Source organism: Elaeis guineensis, chromosome 6, assembly GCF_000442705.2.
Source record: "Elaeis guineensis isolate ETL-2024a chromosome 6, EG11, whole genome shotgun sequence".
NCBI classification, from domain to species: domain Eukaryota; kingdom Viridiplantae; phylum Streptophyta; class Magnoliopsida; order Arecales; family Arecaceae; genus Elaeis; species Elaeis guineensis.
The window spans coordinates 15,196,982-15,218,780 of record NC_025998.2 but is presented as its reverse complement, the minus strand read 5'-3'; the positions used below and the strand labels follow the sequence as shown (position 1 = coordinate 15,218,780).

The 21,799-nt window shown below is 36.8% G+C and overlaps 1 protein-coding gene and 1 pseudogene across 1 annotated transcript; one reads left to right on the top strand and one right to left on the bottom strand.

Annotated features, from left to right (window-relative positions):
* The first annotated feature begins 13,648 nt into the window (after nt 1-13,648).
* LOC140858733 (uncharacterized) lies at nt 13,649-15,866 on the top strand. The gene is made up of 5 exons (XM_073260040.1): nt 13,649-13,673; nt 14,405-14,607; nt 14,695-15,010; nt 15,131-15,257; nt 15,779-15,866. Exons 1-5 carry the CDS (start codon nt 13,649-13,651, stop codon nt 15,864-15,866), a joined length of 759 nt encoding a protein of 252 aa, XP_073116141.1.
* Nucleotides 15,867-17,257: 1,391 nt separating this feature from the next.
* Nucleotides 17,258-21,467, bottom strand: LOC109505042 (uncharacterized; annotated as a pseudogene).
* Between the last annotated feature and the right edge of the window lie 332 nt (nt 21,468-21,799).

The window sequence follows — 21,799 nt, the reverse complement described above, 5'->3', positions numbered from 1 at the left end:
AGGGTGCAGACGATGGTGTTAGATATTTTTAAAAGAATATAAACTAATATTTGTTTTTAGATCCCAACTAACCAGTCTTTGTAGTGGCTGGTTGGCTGACTCTTTTTTCTCCATCATTCATTTTTCAACCATGATCCGTATAGCCACTGCTTTTCAAATATGTATTTTAATGTCTATAGTATTATTTTTTAATTTAAAATTTTGAATGATAAAAATATTTTTTTTTTTAAAAAAAATTATGACATCCTACAACTATATTATGATTTCTGTACCACAGCAAGTCATAATTTAACTATAGAATTCATAAGAAAGGAAGAAACATTTTATCATTTAAAAATTTTATAAATTATCAATAACAAAAATATTCTTCTCTTTTTATAACTTCTGAAATAAAATTATAACTTCCTATTATATCGGAAGTCATAATTTGATTGCAGGATGTCATAATATGCCACAGAATGTATAATTTTTTCAAAAAAAGGAGCACTTTCGTCATTCAAAATTTCAAATCAAAAAATAAAATTGCAGGTATTAAATGCGTGTTAGAAAGCGGTGGCTATATGGCCCAATAAGATAGAGTAGTGTATTTTTACTGTACTGCATGAGGTGCACAAAGAATTACTCTTTCTCAAAAAGTATGAGTTCAAAACTTCAACAACACCAACTCCATCAGATCAACATGAAATTTTGTAAACCCTGGTAAATGTTCATTGAATTGATCTAATCCATTAGTACAAAATATGATCAAATATTAAGCTTCTTTGTATCCTAAAGGCACCTTTATCGCATGTTCTCCTTGCGTGATTGGTGGAGGCGGATAAAGTATTAAGGAAAGTGATAGTGTTATACGTTTTGAAGCTATCCCTTAACAAACTTTTTAATTTTTCTTCTTCCATTTACTCCAACAATCTTAAGATTTATTTTGTTCTATAACAAATGGCACTTGCAACATTTTGAGACGTAGCTATAGATTTTGTCAAATTAGAGAATTTTAATTGAGAAAATTTTTGAGATGGCAAAAAAAGATGTATTTCCTTCTTATAACTCTCAAAGTTGTCTGTATCCTTAACAAGACTAGAAGAGAATGGGGATAAAACTGTGGTAGAAACTCATACCAACTTGGATGAATTTGATTTGATTATGGGCTAAAATAAATGAATAAAAAATAAAAACCAAACTGATCAACCTGCTTAAGTTGAAAAATCATTGACATCATTCAAATACTTAGGAAAACTATGTGCAAACCAAATTGAAGAAACCGATTGTATTTAGTTAAATATTTAGTTTTAAAAATTTCTTTAAACTGAAATGTCAGTTCGATTATAAAAAAAAATCACTTAAAATCGAACCTATTTCAGCCCAACTATGACACTTCTTATGAATGAGCATCCCAAGTTTGATTTAATATTTTAATAATTTATTTATTAAAAATTCTTTTTTTTGGGGGTATAAAAGGTAAAGTAATTCTGAATCTCTTCACAGTAGAAGAGCTAAAAGTTGCCGTGCAGCAAATCGAAGTCTCGTTAATGACGTTAGCATCTATTATCCCAAGAAATGAATGCTCGTTATTAAGATTTATGTTTACAAAAATACCTAGGGGGTTCATATATATGTAAATGAAGAAAAAGTGCACATGCTCGAAACATAATCCATCCGTGTCCTCCTGTCCATGAGTGCACGGAGTGAAACTAATGCTTGTGATTTGTGGCATCCCGGTCTACAAGGAAAGAAATCTTTTTCTTCTTTGACTGACCTTACCCGGTTCACGGTTAGCAAGCCAAACATGGATGGGTTTGTATCCTTCGCAAGAATCCACATTGGGTCGTGCAATGGCTGCTTTAAGATCTATGCAGATGGATGGATAAAAAGTTCAAAGTGCTTTGAGATTTATGCAGTGGCTGCTTTAAGATCTGTGCAGATGGATGGATAAAAAGTTCAAGGTGCTTTGAGATTTACGCAGGATGTGATCCAGCAATAGACCGCCATGAAAGAAGAAGATCAATCGTTCTTCCACGAAAAGATACAAGCCGAACCTGCCAAAAAATTTACAAGGTCATTAGAAGTTTACCATTAGGTTGTGGAAATCTTTATCCAACTTTGCCAAAGCCAAGTCAGGGGGTGAAGCCGATGTGGTTCATAACGTTGTTGTGTCGGGCTTTGTCCCGCGGAAGAAAAAGAACGCTCCATCGGTCGCTATTTTTAATAGCTGTGTGGACGGTGTGTTCCCCTCATAATCCCGGTCATATAACAACTTACTGAGATCCCATCTCCCGCAGATGATTTTCTTGACCATAGCGAACCTTCTCTTTTGAAAAGGAGCATGAAGAAAATTCTTTCCCTTCTTGTCTGATAATTCATCTATATCCAGGCAAAGTCGTAAGATCTGATAAACTCCCAAAAAGTTACCCATCCTAGCTGCAACGTGTATAGGAAATGAGCCACCGACAATTGATAGCTAGGTTGGAGAGCAATCATGCTTTAATAATAGCTCCATTATATGATGATGACGACCATCCGAAAGCTACATAACGAAGAGGAGTTCTCCCTGATCGGGAATTAACATCTTTGGCAGCGATGGCTTCCGTCGCAATATGTCTTGCAGTGATAGCTTCTATCGCAGTATATCTTGCACCATATAATAATCTAGGATCTTTTCCAAAAAAATTAGGCATGAGGTATTATTTTGATTCTTTGATCCAATATAAGATCAACTTGTGGTCAACTCAATGAATCTGTATTGCAGTATCCTCTAGTCTATATGAGTTGTAGACCGGATGTGCTCTGATACAATTTATAACAATTCAAGATCATATTCAAAAAAGCTAGCCGGAATCTATCATATGGATTTTTTGGTTCTATACAAATATCCAAGATCTTTCCGATAAATAATCAATATGGGACTAAATACACATCCGTATGGATACTTATATGTAATATCTGTCACATTACTATGGATGAGTACTAATGTTGTACCATATTCATGGTGATTCTACAATTAACATGCACATTACATTCCATGCATGTGCTTGCTTTATACTCTGCTTGTGCATCTGCCAATCCTCCAAATATCAGATTCAAGAGGATGAGCACCATTAATCTCGATCACCTGGTTGGTTATCCAACTGATTGCAGTCCTCGAGTTTGGCTCCGGAGCAACGATAGTCGCTTTCAGTACGGTAGTGGCATTGACAATTCCTTCTCTTGCCCCTCTTAGCTTTAACAATGGGATTGTGCTGTCAGACAAATTGGAATAATCCACTTCTACCAAGGAAGAGTTGGAGTTTCGAATTCCAAAATCTACCCATCGCTATTTAAAGTTGTTATGACCCAAGCCAAAGTTCAATTGAGAAAACTCAAGTCCAAACTCAATTAAAAAAAAAAAATAAAAAATCAGAACTTCTCCGATGAGCCATGATGGATCGAGAGTCCTAAGACCACCAGAGGTCCTAGGACTCTCTATAAAAAGGCTTTTTCCCTTCCTAAGAACCCCCATCGGTCTTCCTCCTTTCTTCATCCCTGATTTCTCCATTGAAGCCGCGGCCCCTTAATTCGTGCTCGCCGTAATTTTCGCCGCAGAGTCACGGAGGCTGAGATAAGCCTTCTTCCTCTTCCTCTCTCCTCTTTCTTTTTTTCCGTGCCACTGTGCATAACTGCTGGTGACGGATGTTGCCAGATTTCGTCGGAGAAGGGACCCCCTGTTTGGTCTCTTCTTGTCTTTGATTTTCCGACGCCGGGATTACTGCCGACCGCCAGCTTTGGTCTCTCTGAACTCGAGAGGATTGCCCCCTTGCCGCCGGCTTCATCGTGCTGGCTCAATCCGGACGGTCGTCAAAGGGAGGGACCTGTCGGTCCCTGTTTCGGCCAGAGAAGACTACGAAAAAGAAAAGAAAAGAAAAAGAAAAAGAAAAAAAAAAAGAGAAAAAGAAAAGAAAAGAAAAAAGAAGGAAAAAGAAAAAGAGAAAAAAAAGGAGAGAGAGATTTTCTCTCTCTCTTAAATTTTTTAAGATTGATGGATTTTAAAAATAATAATAATAATAATAATAATAAAATATAAGAAAGTTTTCATGGATCAATCCAAAAATCTTGGACGCTGTCATCTAGTTGATCCATGTGAGGACATTGGATTTTAAAATTTTTTTTTTTTTAATTTGATAAAATTTTGATCAAAAATATGATATTTGACGTACCAGATTCAGAGAAGGATTTTCAAGATTTTTAGGATCCCTAGTTTGATTTTTTTTGAGGTAAGTAGTGTTTTACTTTTATTGAATTTATCTGATAAATTATAAATTTGAATTATATTAATTCATGGCATGCTTGTGATTGAAAATATTTATTAAAATTAATTATGATTGAAAATAATTATTAAAAATTATTTATGATTGAAGATATTTGTTGGAAATTATTATGATGATGTATGATCATAAAGAATGATATGATTGATTTATTTGAATATACTTATTTATATTATTTTTGAAATAATATATGAATTGAAAGATTATATGAATTGACAACCTGACTATGTAAAGAACGTCAATGGGGACATATACGTTGGCAATGATTTATCCTGAGGATTTATGTCGCCAGTGAGACCAGCGACATGTCGCCAAAGAGACCAACGACAAACCGCAGTGAGACCAGCGGTTCTGAAGGACTTTGCTGTCAGATGATTCGCAGCCTACCGTAAAAGATACGCGGTATTATGACTTTGCCACAGGAAAAATATGTCATAGTTCATGGTTGGTAAGAAGAACTTAAAATTTAATGAATTCAGATGATAAGCATAATTTGAAATTATGATGAATTGAAATTTTATACATGATTAATAGTGTGATGAATTAAATTATGAATTCTTGAATTTACATATTGATTTTGTTATTATCAGTAAACCGATATGTACAGTATTATTACTGATTTATTCAGTTAAAAGTATACACTGCTTACTGGGCTATATAGCTCATGATGAGCTTTATATTTTTCTTTACAGATCCAGAAAATTAGCATGATGCGGGATTTCGGTTGGGAGAGCGATTAAAAATGGAGTTAGCTTATTTGATTTAGAATTTTTTCAGAATTGATGCAAGATTTTTATTTTAAGCATTGACTTTATCAGACAATTATTTTTTTTCTTTTTGACACTGAGTTTTGATTTGTTATTTGAACTAAGGTTTAATCATTAAAAATCAAAATTTAGTATGATATCATGATGAGATGCCTTGCATGCTTATGAAAAAAATTTCTTATGAGTATGCGGTGGTTGCCATGACCTTCGATTCACAATCTTGGATCGGAGGCATGACAAAAATGCATGTTGTGGAGTATAGTTTTGTGCAAGGCAAATGGGCTGTAGCCCAAGGCGATCTAATGCTTGAAGTGCATAGATAATGCCTGAAGTATACGAGTCAATGACAATTCAGGACTTTGATACACAGATTGTGATGTGCACCATCATGAAGAAAGAGATGATCACATGCCATATATGGATCCAAGAGCCAAATTGATGATTTTGCTCACGTGCGTAGAAGCATGATATGGTGCGAATCAGATTTGGCAAGAATTTGAAAGAAATTATTGCTTGGAAAAAGAGCCGAGTTTAGAAGCTTGTTTTGTTCTTCCTAATTCACTATGATCTCCAACCACCATCATTTTCATAATAGCAAGACACAATCAAGGTTGTTTTGTTCTTCCTAATTCACCATGATCTCCAGCCACCATCATTTTCATAGTAGCAAGATGCAGCCAAAGTTATTTTGTTCTTCCTAATTCACCATGATCTCTAGCCACCATCATTTTCATAGTAGCAAGATACGGCAACTATTATTTCTTTTGTAGCAAGATATAGCCATCATCATTTCTATGATAGTCAAATTCTGTTATTTCTTTCTATTTACTGAATGTCTTATGTTCCCTCTCTTATCTATATAAAGGGAGGCGACCTATGTATTCAATTCAGATTTCAATGAATGAAAATGAGTATTGCTGATTTTTCTTATCTAACCCCTGTGTGTTAGTGGCGAGTTATAAATCTTAGAACTTATCACTCACATTCTTCTTTTCTTGAGTGTGGCGTTCTATCCCTTTGTGATCTGATTGTGGCGATTTTCTTATCAATCAAATTTCAAAGATTTCTTTTTTTTCTCTTTTTCTTATGCTCCAATCTTTATTCTTACCTACACAAGATAGTTATTTAGGCCTGGGCACATCAGTTTGGTATCAGAGCCTGAGGGAGTGTTTGACATCCAAATCATATCTGGAGGAGACGAGGCCCCTGTCATTCTTAGAGGCATGAGTCTGGAACAAGCTCAGATTATGGGGCTCCAGCGGCTTCAAGAAGAGATGATGGAGCAATTCAATCGCCTAACACAAGCATTTGAGCAGTTGGCAACACTTCCTCCACCACCACAGCGGCATGGCCATCCAGCACCACGATGAGTTGATCGCAATGATGAAGAGGAGTATGACGAACCCAGAGATGATGATGGTGTGGAGGAACACTCATGGCAAAGATGGCAGCAAAGGAGTTTGGGAGACAATATTAAGATGAGGATCCCATCCTTTAAAGGAACCAGCTCACCCGAAGAATATCTGGAATGGGTGCAATGTGTGGAGAAGGTCTTTGAATGTCAAGACTATTCTGAGATAAAAAAATGTAAACTTGCTGCCCTTAAATTCACTGATTATGCTAATCTTTGGTGGGAGAATGTGAAAGCTCAGCGTAGGAGGGATGGAGAAGAGGAGATCCAAAATTGGAGGCTTATGAAGCAGATCATGGAGAAGCGATTTGTCCCTCAATATTATAAGCAGGAGCTGTACATCAAGTTACAAAGCTTGAGACAAGGGGGGATGTGTGTTGAGGATTATGTCAAAGAATTTGAGATGCTGATGATGAGATGCGATTTGCGAGAACCTCAAGAACAGACCATTGCAAGGTTCTTAGGAGGCTTGAATTAGGAGATTGCTGATACGGTGGAGTTACAATCTTATGTGTTCCTTGACGATGTGATCAAACTTGCTGTTAAGGTGGAGAGACAGCGCAAGCGTGGTGCAAGTAAGCCAAGTAAGACTACCAACTCATCTTCCTTATCACCATGGTCCATCCCTAAGACAGTGCCAAAACAAGTAGAAAAAGGTGATTCTAGCAAGCGAGTCACAGATACGGCCAAAGAAAAAGAGGTGGAAAATTCACAACCTCCCAGACGAAGTCGAGATATCAAGTGTTTCAAGTGTCTTGGTTACGGTCATATAGCCTCTGAATGTCCAAACAAGAGGGTGATGTTCATTCGAGAGTCACAAGAAGAAATTGAAAGTGAAGATGAGGCTATTTTGGAAGAGATAAAAAAAGATTATGTGGAGTTTGCAGATGAAGGAGAGCTGTTGGTTATTCGTCGCAACCTGAACCTATAAGCCAAAGTGGATGATGAGCAGCGCAAAAATATCTTCCATACCAGGTGCACCATCCATAATAAGGTATGTGGTGTTATCATTGATGGAGGTAGCTGTACCAATGTGGCTTCTACTATTTTGATAGAAAAACTTAATTTGGTGACTATGAAGCATCCCCGTCCCTATATATTGCAATGGCTTACTGACGATGGTGATGTGAAGGTTACAAAGCAGGTTGTAGTACCTTTCTCTATTGGCAAGTCCTACAAAGATGAGGTTGTTTGTGATGTGGTTCCTATGAAAGCCAGCCATCTTCTTTTGGGAAGGCCTTGGCAGTACGATCGGAGGGCTATTCATGACGGCTTCAAAAACACCTATTCATTTGCCAAGAATGGGAAGAACATAGTGTTGGCACCACTTAGCCCGCAACAGGTCCAGAAGGATCAGCTTGTGATTGAAAAGGGCAAGAAAGAGAATCTATTTGCCTACAAGAGAGAAGTGAAGCGAGTTTTGACTAACCATGAAATTATTTTTGTTCTTGTAGCTAAGCAGGTTTCAAGTGAAGAAGTCTCCCTTCCACCGCAAATGAAGGAGATCTTGGAGGAATTTATAGATGTGTTCCCGAAAGAATTATCAAAAGGATTGCCACCAATCAGAGGGATCGAACATCAGATTGATCTCATTCCAGGGTTTGCCCTACCAAATAGACCAGCCTATAGATGCAATCCCGAGGAGGCCAAGGAGTTGCAGCGGCAAGTTGCGGATCTTTTGGAGAAGGGTTATGTGAGGGAGTCTATGAGCCCATGTTCAGTACCAGCTCTGTTGGTACCAAAGAAGGATGGATCTATGCGGATGTGCGTGGATAGTAGGGCAATAAACAAGATCATAATAAAATATCGCTATCCAATCCCGTGACTGGATGATATGCTTGATGAGTTGCATGGAGCTAAGGTCTTCTCAAAAATAGACCTTAGGAGCGGATACCATCAGATTCGCATAAAGGAAGGTGATGAATGGAAGACCGCATTCAAGACCAAGTTCGGATTGTATGAGTGGACGGTCATGCCATTTGGCTTGTCCAACGCACCTAGCACATTCATGAGATTGATGAATCATGTGCTGCGTAAGTTTATTGGTGATTTTGTGGTTGTATATTTTGATGATATTCTAATTTTTAGCAGAAATCAGGAAGAGCATATGGAGCACCTCAGGGGTGTTTTTGAGGTTCTGCGACAAGAGAAGCTATATGGCAACCTCAAAAAGTGTCATTTTTGTCAGGATCGCATAGTCTTTCTTGGCTATGTTGTGTCACAATATGGAGTGGAAGTTGATGAGGAAAAGGTGAAAACGATCAAGGAGTGGCCTGTTCCTACTAATGTATCTGAAGTGAGGAGTTTTCATGGTCTAGCATCCTTTTATCGGAAATTTGTGAGGAACTTCAGCACTATTCTTGCTCCTATCACTGAATGCATCAAGAAAGGAGGAGAATTCAAATGGACTGAAGCAGCCCAAAGGAGCTTCGAGTTGATCAAGGAGAAGTTGAGTTCAGCACCCATTCTAGCTCTACCCGACTTTTTCAAGACTTTTGAGGTAGAATGTGATGCCTCCGGTGTGGGCATTGGAGCTGTTCTGATGCAAGAAGGGCGTCCCATAGCATATTTCAGTGAGAAGTTGAATGGTGCAAGCTTGAGCTACTCTGTCTATGACAAGGAATTCTATGCTCTGATTCGGGCTTTGGAGACTTGGCAACATTATTTATTGCCAAAGGAGTTCGTCATCCATACTGATCATGAGTCTTTGAAGTACTTGAAAGGACAAAGCAAGCTGAATCGTAGACATGCCAAGTGGATGGAATTCTTGGAAACCTTTCCTTATGTGATCAAATACAAAAAAGGAAATGTCAATATCGTGGCTGATGCACTTTCCAGGAGGTATGCTTTGATTTCATTGCTTAATGCTAAACTAATGAGATTTGAGTTGATTATAGATCGATACAAGGACGATCCAAAATTTGCAAATATTTATGAAGAGTGCGAGAAAGGAGCTGTAAATGGATATTACAGGCATAACGGATACTTGTTTAAGTTAGGTCGGCTGTGCATTCCTAACAGTTCTATTTGAGAGCTTTTGGTGAGAGAAGCTCATGGTGGCGGATTGGCAGGTCATTTTGGAGAGAAGAAAATATTAGAGATGATGAAAGAGCACTTTTATTGGCCAGCTATGATTCGTGATGTGCATCATGTCATTGAGAGGTGCGTTACCTATAAAAAGGCGAAGAGCAAAGAGACTTTACAAGGATTGTATATGCCGCTACCTGTACCAGATCAACCATGGATAGATTTGAGTATGGATTTTGTGCTTGGGCTGCCAAGAACACAAAGGGGGAAGGATTTGGTTTTGGTGGTTGTGGATCGATTCTCAAAAATATCTTATTTCGTGCCATGCCACAGAACCGATGATACTTCACATGTTGCTTAATTATTTTTCAAAGAGATAGTACATCTGCATGGTGTACCAAAGAGCATTGTGTCTGATCGAGATGTCAAGTTCTTGAGTTATTTTTGGAAGACCTTGTGGAAGAAGCTTGGTACTAGATTGCTCTTCAGCACGACTTGTCACCCGCAAACCGATGGTCAGACCGAAGTGGTAAATCGTACCCTCTCTTCTTTGCTTCGCACTGTTGTTAACAAGAATATGAAGAATTGGGATGAGTGTTTGGCTTATGTTGAGTTTGCTTACAATCATAGTATTCATAGCACTACTAAGCATTCTCCTTTTGAAGTGGTTTATGGGTTTAATCCTATCACCCCACTTGATTTGGCACCACTTCCAATCAGTGAAAGAGTTTGTATGGATGGGAAGAAGAAAGCTGAGTTGGTTAAGTCCATGCATAAGAGCATCAAGGAGCAGATTGAGAGGAAGAATGCGGCTTATGAGAAGGCAGCCAACAGAGGAAGAAAACAAGTTCGCTTGGCTCCAGGTGATCTTGTTTGGATACATCTTCGCAAAGAATGATTTCCAAACCAAAGAAAATCTAAGCTCATGCCGCGTGCTGATGGTCCATTCCGAGTTGTTGAGAAAGTGAATGACAATGCTTACAAGATTGAATTGCCTGGTGACTACAATGTGTCCGCTACATTCAATGTTCGAGATCTTTCTCCTTACTTGGAGGATAGTTTGGATGATGAGGAAGACTTGGATTTGAGGGCAAATCCTACTCAACAAGGGAGAAATGATGTGCACCATCATGAAGAAAGAGATGATCACATGCCATATATGGATCCAAGAGCCAAATTGATGATTTTGCTCACGTGCGTAGAAGCATGATATGGTGCGAATCAGATTTGGCAGGAATTTGAAAGAAATTATTGCTTGGAAAAAGAGCCGAGTTTAGAAGCTTGTTTTGTTCTTCCTAATTCACCATGATCTCCAGCCACCATCATTTTCATAATAGCAAGACGCAATCAAGGTTGTTTTGTTCTTCCTAATTCACCATGATCTCCAGCCACCATCATTTCCATAGTAGCAAGATGCAGCCAAAGTTATTTTGTTCTTCCTAATTCACCATGATCTCCAGCCACCATCATTTTCATAGTAGCAAGATACGGCCACTATTATTTTCTTTGTAGTAAGATATAGCCATCATCATTTCTATGATAGTCAAATTCTGTTATTTTCTTCCATTTACTGAATATCTTATGTTCCCTCTCTTATCTATATAAAGGGAGGCGACTTATGTATTCAATTCAGATTTCAATGAATGAAAATGAATGTTGCTGATTTCTCTTATCTAACCCCTGTGTGTTAGTGACGAGTTATAAACCCTAGAACTTATCACTCACATTCTTCTTTTCTTGAGTGTGGCGTTCTACCCCTTTGTGATCTGATTGTGGCGATTTTCTTATCAATCAGATTTCAAATATTTTTTTTTTCTCTTTTTCTTATGCTCCAATCTTTATTCTTACCTACACAAGATAGTTATTTAGGCCTGGGCACATCAGATTGTGCCTGAAGTATGAGTATTGATAGCAATTGAGGACTTCAGTAGTGAGGGACAGGCTGCCCCATCCACCATCTAGAAAATTTGGCTTTTGAAACCCATTTAGATGGAGAAGGTGATTTTCAAGCTTGCAAGCAGTATACATATGCTAGGCTCATAAGCAAATTCGAGCTTGTAGGTAATGCGATCTCCTCAATTGCATGGGACTCTGCCTCTTGAGCACTGCGGCCCTGGGGCGGGTCAAAGCGGGCGACCGCCCAGGCCCCTATTTTTTTTTTGTCTGGGTAAACCAAACGTCTTCTTCCTCTCCCGAGTCTCAGCACCCCAATGGCTTTTCTGGGTAAACCAAACGTCTTCTTCCTCTCCCGTATCCCGGCACCCCAACGGCTCCCAGCAATAGTCTTTTAGCCCTCAATATCCTCCGGTAAAGATTTAGATATCTCAGGTGCAAGAGATCTCCTATAGAGTCTGGAAGGCTCTCAAGTCCCATGCCAGCTAGTTTCATGACTGGCAAAAGCCTCAAGCTTCCAAAAATTTCATTCTCGAACATATTTGCCCTGTGACTGTTGAAAATAAGAAGTGTCCTCAAGCGCTTCTGCTGTTTTATTGCATCAGGGACTTCCACTATTTGCCCCATGTTCACCTTTGGCAAGTGACGATTGACGAAATTTGGCTAAGGGGTTTATTTTTGGCGATTTTCCATCACCAAGAAAAGTGCTCTCATCCTCTATCTAAAACAGAGCAAGGAAACGTAGCAGAAGGTTCCTCCTAATTAACTCTCTGAGGTAATCCTCTGCTAGATCTTCCATAACTGTACGTCCTGGTGTTGCTTTTACAAAACCCTTGGCCACCCAGTAACGAATGAGATCCTCATGAAGCATGCTAGAGTCCTCAGGAAACAACGAGCAATAAAGAAAACATTGTTTGATATCAGAGGATAAATTTTCATCACTTAAAAAGAGAGCTCCTGGGAGTTCTTCATGAAGTTGGCTCATAGACCAGACATCACTTTCGAGAAGCTTATTCCATTCTATCGTGTTTCTATCCATCGATCGTAAAACCCCTGCAATGACCTTGATTGCAAGAGGAAGACCATCACATTTTTCAACAATTTTAATCCCGATATCTCTTAACCTAGAGATCTCCTCCTCCTCCTTATCATCATCTCCAAAGACTTTCTTGCAGAGCAATTTCCAGCCATCATCGTTATAAATTTTATCAACATGATGGATCTCTGCTCCAATATTTCTAGGCACGTTCGTGTTTCGAGTGGCAATCACAATCCTGCCACGAGCTGTCGCGCTTTCAAAGGAATATTCAAGCAAATCTTCCCACATATCTGTCTTCCATACATCATCTAATACAATAAAGAATCTTTTTGAAAGTATAGGGGAGAGACAGGGCACAAGCTCTGCCTTAGTTTTAGCCTTTTCATAATGTCCATCTGCACCCCTAATTATCTCTTTTAGCAATTCAATCCGGATCCTACCTAGGACTTGCTTTTTTTAAATAAATATAATTATGATCTTTATATCCATCTTATTTTTTTAGATAGCTTGTGGTTTCACTTCATTTTCTTATTGTTTTTACTATATCTTATTCTTAAAATAATTGATTAATTATCATATTTTATTTTTCAGGTTTAAATTTTTATTACAATTACAGTAGCTTTTGCTCAAATTTTGTTCCATCAACAAAACCTTCAAGCAAGTTCTATTGTTCTATCAAAAAGCTTTAAATCAGGTTCTATTGTTCTAAACTTTAAATTTATTGATTACTAATTTTAGCTAATATTTATTATTTTATTTATCAAAATGATACCTAGAAAATATCCTTCGGGTCATGAAAAACTTAAGAAAAAAAGAAAACAAGAATAATTGACTCAATCATTAAAAGGAGGTCTTGATAAATTTATTATAAGTAAAAAAAATGATATAGTTGAGAATTCAAATAATATTGCTAGTGAATTTATCAATAAAAATACAAATGTTACTTATGAATTAGATAATGATAATAATATTATTAATAATGATAATACTAATAGCACAGATGATCTCATTAGTGGTGATAAAAATTTAATGAATAAAAAATTAAGTGAATCAAATACTTTTGACATTTATGATCCTAGAATATGGGATAGTCTTGATACAAATTTTAAAGATTTATTAATTAAAAATAGTCCTAAAAGAGATATTCATATAAAGTTTCCTCTTGATCAATATAATAGACATTTTTCTTTAACACATTATGATCGAACTTTACCAAATGGAGAGCAACATGATCGAAAATGGTTAGTATATTCAAAAGAGTTAGACAAATTGTAATGTTTTTGTTGTAAGCTATTTAAATCAAATGATAATAGTAGTAGAAGTCAATTAGCAAGTGATGGCTTTAGAGATTGAAAATATCTTAGTGAAAGACTTAAAGCTCATGAAACTAGTAATGATCACATTCATAATATGACCACTTGGATTGATTTACAGAATAGATTTAAAAAGAATCAAACAATCGATAAACATATTCAAGAACAAATTAATAAAGAGAAAGAACATTGAAAAAAAGTACTATTAAGAATAGTAGCTACTGTTAAATTTTTTGCTCAAAGTTCTCTAGCTTTTCGTGGAACGAATGAAAAAATTTATCAAAATAGTAATGGTAATTTTTTACGATTAATTGAAATGATTGCTGTTTTTGATCCAATTATGCAAGAACATCTTAGACGTATTCAAAATAATAAAATTCAATATCATTATCTTAGTCATAAAATTCAAGATGAGTTAGTAATTGCATTAGCATCTAATATAAAAAATTTAATAATTAAAAAAATTAAAGAAGCAAAATATTATTCCACTATACTTGATTGTACTCCAGATGCAAGTCATCAAGAACAAATATCTTTGATCATACGATGTGTGAATATTTCAAAAAGACCAATAACAATAAAAGAATACTTTTTAGAATTTTTAAAAGTAGATAATACATCAGGTTTAGACCTTTTTAATGAATTACAATCTATTATAGAAACTCTTGATTTAAACATTGATGATATAAGAGGACAAGGATACGACAATGGATCTAATATGAAAGAAAAAAATCAGAGAGTACAAAAAAGATTATTAGAAATAAATTCTAGAGCATTTTATACACCATGTGCTTGTCATAGTCTTAACTTAACACTTTGTGATATGGCTTCATCTTGTAGTAAAGCTAAAACTTTTTTTGGTGTAATACAACGTATATATAATGCATTTGATGATTCTACAAAGAGATAGAAAATTTTATTTGATAATGTACCTAATTTAACATTAAAGCTATTGTCACAAACACGTTGGAAAAGTCGCATTGAGAGCGTCAAAGCAATAAGATTTCAAACTCCACAAATAAGAGAAGCTTTATATCAATTAGCTGAAATTTGTGAGGATTCAAAAATAAAGAGTGAAACTGAATCTTTAGCAACATATGAGCTTGAAAATTTTAAATTTTTATTAGGAATGATTATTTGGTATGATATACTATTTACTGTTAATTTAGTTAGCAAAAATTTACAATCTAAGGATATGCGTATAGATGTTGCCATTGATCAATTAAAAGGATTAGTTTCATTTTTTGAAAGATATAGAGAGACTGGCTTTACTTCTGCCATGATTTCAGCTAAGAAAATTGCAAATGAGATGAAAATTGATCCTATATTTCGTATAAAACGTCAAGTAAAAAGAAAAAAATAATTTGATGAAAATATTACTGTAGATATTGAACAATCACCAGAAGAATCATTTAGAGTTAATTATTTTTTATATTTAGTAGATCAAGCTATCTTTTCATTGAAACATAGGTTTGAACAATTTCAATTATATAAAAATAATTTTGGATTTTTGTTTGATTTCAAAATATTAATTTCATTGGATGAAGAAAGTTTGAAAAAATTTTGTCTTAATCTTCAAAATATTTTAACAAATGGTAATCATTATGATCTTGATGGGATTGATTTATTTTCATAATTAAAAGTTCTAAAAGCAATTATGCCAAAAGAAAACAATACTGCTATTGATATACTTAATTATATTAATGAAATGAATTGTTATCCAAATACATCAATTGCATATAGAATATTATTGACCATACCTGTCACTGTTGCCTCTGCTGAAAGAAGTTTTTCAAAATTAAAATTATTAAAATCATATTTACGATCAACAATGTTACAAGAAAGATTAAATGGTTTAGCTATGCTATCTATTGAAGAAGAATTATTGTCAAATATTGATTACAAAGAAATTATAAAAAATTTTGCATTACAAAATGTACGTAGATTAATTTTTCAATAATAATTAATATTTAAAATATATTAATTTTTAATAATTTTTTTTTTTATTTGGCTCTAGGCCTAAAAAATATCAGGACCGGCCCTGCTCTTGAGTACATTCATGGAGATGAAAGAAGCATGAACCGTGACTCTCAGCTGGGCCTTGCAGAGAGGGGTTGCTAATCTATAAGTGTTCCAATCAAATGTTACATCTCAACCTATTTTCAGACAAGACAGTACGCTAGCAAACATTAGATGTGTTTGACAAAAGTTGCAGCACATAAAGGCCTTTGCAGAAAGAAAATTAGACGGAAATCCTACGACTAAACTTCTAAACCCTCTTGAAACGTACATCCCTTCCCTTCTCTTCTCTTTCTTTCCATCACCAATCGCTGCTGAACTTCACTTCTTTCCTATTCCAACCTCGTCAGAGCGCTCTCCGGGTCCACTAGGCCACATTCGAAGAGATACAGGCCGACTTGTGCTTAACTTCTGTGTTTGTAGACTCCCTGCAAAATTATTTTATGAGAGATTCTTTGTAGGCCATGGGTGGTATAGAAAATCCAATGTGAAGTGCACCATCTCGTTCGATTAATCCATATAGTTATCATTTTTCAACATACATTACATTTAATACTTGCAGATCGATTTTTTCGTTTAAAAATATTGTATGATGAACAAAAAATTATGACATCCTGTGACGTAATATAATTCAGGATGTCATAATAATATGACCTAAGATATCATAATATGAGAGGAACGTTTTTATCCAATCACTTTCTAATGCGCATTTAATGCCTGCAGGTCGATTTTTTCTTTTGAAAATTTTGAATAATGAAAATACCTCTGTTTTTTCGAAAAATTTTGATGTCCTATGCATATTATGGATGCAGGATGTCATAATATAGACATAGAATGATATAATTTTTTCAAAAGACAAGACATTTTTATCATACAAAATTTTTAAACGAAAAAACTGACCTGCAGATATTAAATATGCATTGAAAAGTGGTGATTATGTAGATCAATCGGATGAGACAGTGCAGTCCACATCAGATTCTTTACACCGCCCGTGGTGCACAAAAATTTTTTTATTATTTCACAGAACAGCAGATGCTCGCAAGTGTAAATGGGCTCAGCCAGTCTTCCATCCAATGGTGATCGGGCCAAGAGGGTAAAGATCTATTCAAGAGTGCATCCTCCTCCGCCGCTTGCTCCGAGGATTATGTTCCCATAAACGGGAACAATTCCAACGGCTTTTAGTTTAACGCTATCTCAAACCCAGTGAATCTGGGAGGTCTCTGCTCAGTCAAAGATGCTCAAAGAAAAGGAACATTTCCTTTCCTTTCTATTTTAGAGAGAGCAAAAGAACAGACATCCATTGCCACCTCCATGGAGGCTTTTTTTGGAGCTTTTTTTTAATAAAAAAATAAATACAAAGATAGAATATTTTACATGTGAAAAATAAAGGATAATTAAGATATTCCTAATGCATTATACAAGCTATTCTTTGGCCGTCTATTAGCCATGCATGCTGACAACCGCTTGTTTCAATAATTTTAATTCTCACGCACCTACAGCATTGCTAATAGGAAAAAGATAGCATAACCACCTAATAACTGAAGCAGTATATCAATGATCGGCAAAATCGCATATGCATACCCTTGCCTGATTGCTATTGTTTTCATCAAACTAAATGCGTCACGAGTTATCACAAAAATAGTTAAAAGAGGAGCTCCAAGAGCAATGATGCATAAAATAATGCCGACACGCTTGCAACTGGGAGGCAGCGCTACATATATGCCCATCGCAAAGGCAGTGGACATGCCAGCAAATGCCATCCGTAGACACTTGGCAGCCCCTTGAAAGGCTCGTCTGCGAGTGTGTTTATCAAGCGCCCATGTTGCTGCATACGTGAACCAGACCGTGGCTACGATGGAGTAGACAAACGCGAAGGCATCTGAGATTATTAGGAATACCTTGAAAGTATACCCTTTTGATAGAACTACTGTGCCATGGTTTGGATGATCATAAGCTATGTACCCCCAGGAATATTGAACTAGCAGAAAATGTGACCGTAGGAATCAACATTGAAGCAGTGATATCAAGATTGTTGAATAACTGAAGCTCTTTCTTGATTTCTTCATCCTTATTGCTGGATGATTTTTCTTTATTGCCAGATGGTTTCTGTTACGTCCCAAATCTAGCATCTAGATCGGACACGTGATTGTCGCACGCTTTTTAGAGTAAGACTCTAAAGAATATGTTAGGTCTATTTTTTTATCAATACACAATTCTATGCTCCTCACTGCTCGATCCCCAGTCCTATAAAATCTTTCAAATCTGAAAAAAAAATAAAAAAAGAGTGTGAGCTTTACGGGCTCAATAACTTACCAACAGGGATTAAGCACAATTAATTTTTAAAATATAACAATTTATCAATAATATCTATCAACATAATTTTCTTTTCAAAATATACCATGCACATCAGTAAAAATAAAAAATTCTTTCTCAGTCTTCGTTGACTACAGCCACGATCAGTTCCGTGACAAGGCCCAAGATAGAGATGGAGAAGAAGAAGAAGAAACAGGGTGATAGGGGTTTCGGTGAGGGTTCTACTCAAAGGTATGGGGTTTAAATAGAGGAGGGATGGAACCGATTTCTCCTCGGATAAAGCCGGATCTCACCGGCATGATCAATCTGAATTCCTCCCTACCGGTGCGTGAAATCAATCCGATCTCCCTGCTTCATCGATCGTGGGAGAGGGAGAAACAGAGTCCCTAGGGGACTCTTTCTTTCTTTTTTTTTTTTTTTATTCTGATAAAATCGGCAAGGGATGCCGGCTTCAAGATGAATCGTGTCCAAAAGGACCGGTTCTCATAGTTTCTCTTCAGCCTTATCGTCGGATAATTCAACCCTTCCTAAACCATACAATTCTGGCAGACCGGTCTGACCTTCAATTAAAGCCAAGCAGTAAGCAATGCAATCTTCTGGACTCCAGGTACAAGAACAAGTTTAGAACATATAAAGAGAGGTCAGTCAAAAGTTTAAGAACCCTACATGTTTGGTTAACATGAACATTACACTCTTTATGGGTGAGCATCCTAGACTTGATGATACTATTTATTCATTTATTAAAAATTCTGTTGTCTTTGAGAACATATGGTAAAGAAATTCTGAATCTCTTCACAATATATAAGAGCTAAAAGGTGCCGTACAGCGAATGGAAGTCCCGTTGACAACACTAGCATTTATTATCCTAAGAAGTGAATACTCATTATTAAGATTTATGTTTAGAGAAATATCCAGGAGGTTAATTTATTTGTGAATTGAAGAAAAAGTGCTCATGCTCCAAACCAATCTCTCTGCGTCCGTGCGCGCGCGTGAGAGAGAGAAACTAAAGCTTGTGATGTGCGGCATCCAGTCTACAGGGAAATATATCTTTATTTTTATGCTACAGATCCTACAAGGTTATTTGGTTATAGCAAGCCAAAGAGGTCGTTAAGAGTTTACCATCCATGGGTGCAGGCTTTCATCCAACTTTGGGTAAGCCAAGTCAAGAGGGGTGAAACCGTCGTGGTTGATAGCATTGATGCGCATGGTTTTGTCTCGCAGAAGAAAATGCACGCCCCGTTGATCACTGTTTTTAACAGCTGTGTGCAACGGTGTATTCCCCAGGTTATCCTGGTCATTTAACAGCTTCTTGAGATTTGGTCATTTGTAGATAATTTTCTTGATCACATCCAATCTTCTCCTTTGGAAAGCAACACGAAAAAAATTCTTTCCCTTTCTATCTAATAATTCATATGTCTCGAGGCACTGTTGTAAAATCTGATCAAACGTAGAAATATTTCCTCCGCAAGCTGCAATGTGTATGGGAAATAAGCCATCGGTGTTGGATAGGTAGGCTGTAGATGGATCGCGCTCTAATAATAGCTTCATCATATCATGATGATCATTTAAAGCAGAAAAATTTCTATAGTCAGATCGATTATGCAAGAAATTATGATCGAATATGCTTCGACTGCCACGTAGATATCCATAAAAAATAGAACGGTTATGTCATGTTTATTTAAACTATTCAAATATCACTAGAGTTTATCCATTCATCTTTTTTTAGTATTTTAATGTGTGTGCGTAAAGGTGTATGACCATCCATCTTTTGATGGACGTTCTCGAAGCATGTTCGATCATAATTTTTTTCATGATCGATCTGATTATAGAAATTTTATCTATTTAAAACTGCATAATGAAGAAGAATTCTCTCTGTGAGGAATCGAAAGATTTGGCGAGCACCGGTTTCCATCGCAATATATCTTCTATTATTTCTGTCGCGTAAGTATCACAAAGGTATCATTAGTACTGTGGCATATAATGTTCATGGCGCTTTCACAAATAAAAGAGATAGCGTTGTATTCCATATATATTTTGGCTTTATGCGCTGCTTATGCATCTGCTAAGATATTCAGTCCAATGGGGAGTCATCACACAAGAACACTAAAGAGGAAGAATCAAAATCATTATTTGCTACAAGGGAAGTGACACATGGTAACCATCAAGGGAAGTTGCCAATTGAACCTCAATAGACCCTAATTGGGCACGAAGAACACCAGCTACGAAGATGGCGAAGCTGGTCCACTCGATGGCGATGTCTTGGTAGCCATTGGCCACATCTGATCCCGCTAACGTCTCGATGTTTGGGACAATCCCTTCATGTTGAGGTTGTTCCCAGTGCTCAATTGCGGTAAGTGGTTGCTTAATTCTCAGTATGGATCTCTCGTGGTTGAGGGAACGATTCCTAGGTGGTTGAGCTATCCTATTCTTTGTTTCATTAATTCTTCTGTAAGTAACATAAATCTGTTTTGTTGGGCGTGTATAGTGGTTGCTCCAAAGCTCCTGAAGGGCCTCGTTTGATATATTGTTTGACATAACTTTTTTGTTTCTTTTGTATTTTGATCATTTCATAAATGAAATGGTGGTTTCATACTTCGTGTGATCTGATGGTGATCTACTCTCCTTTTCATCAAAGGAAAAGGAAAAAAAAAGAAAAAGAGGGACCAACATGTAAGTCAAGCACCCAATTACCTCGACTTAGGAGGACTGCTGTATGCAACGTCATTTTCTTGTTAGAGCCTATATAAGATGCTGGAGAAGCTTTTTTCCAGAAGGAAGACTACAGCAAAGCTTTAGCTACATTGAAAGATCTTCTCACAATGGCCAAATAGAGTGGAGACATATTGGCGTTGTTCAGCATGGATGCCAGCTCGACATCCTCCTCCATTAGGATTTTGGCTACATGCATGTGGTCATATTTGGCGGCCACATGTAAGACATTATCCTCGTCCTTATTTGTTGCTCTCAAAACTCTATTCGTTTTGATACCATTATGCCTCACTAAGTGGGTGATGAGGGAGACCATCTATTTATCCTCAGAACTTGCAGCGCAATATAGCAGAGTATCGAGCCTTATATTTGGTGCCGTCAAAAGAAATCTCTCTACGATAGATCTCCTCGGCAATCTTCAAATATGCTCGACTAACAACTATATAGAGGACTGTGATCCGGTGTTACTCTGAGGAGCCCATTCGTATCTTCTTATATTGTGACATTCTTTGATACTCTTATTGCGATCTCCCCTACCAAAGCTCCAGGAGAAAACTTTTTTGGCCGCAATAAGTTATCTAGAATTCTTTTGTCTCCTGATCTTGTTGCTTCTGACAATTGGGGACGGACTTCGCTTCGAAGAACTTCAGGATCAAAATCTGTTGGTGTTTTGGAAGTCATATTCTCTTCCTTGGTCAAAAAGTTTTAGCAACTTTGTGTGCTCCAAGGACGATTGCTTTAGCCTCCACTATTTAGGTCAGTAGATAACTCGTCGACTGATCTATTGACTAGACTTTTCACACATTTTGCTTGTCTTTGGCCCTTGCTTTGGGAAGTCCCGTCCTTTTACGGTTTAACAAGATGTGATGTGCTGACAAGTTCGACAAAAACTATTATTAAAACTCTCCCCTCGTGAAAGGCTGTTATATTTTGGATCATCTACGGTGCATGATTTGCATTACTGTCACGTCCCGAACCCAACATCCGGGTCGGATACGTGATGGCCGCACACT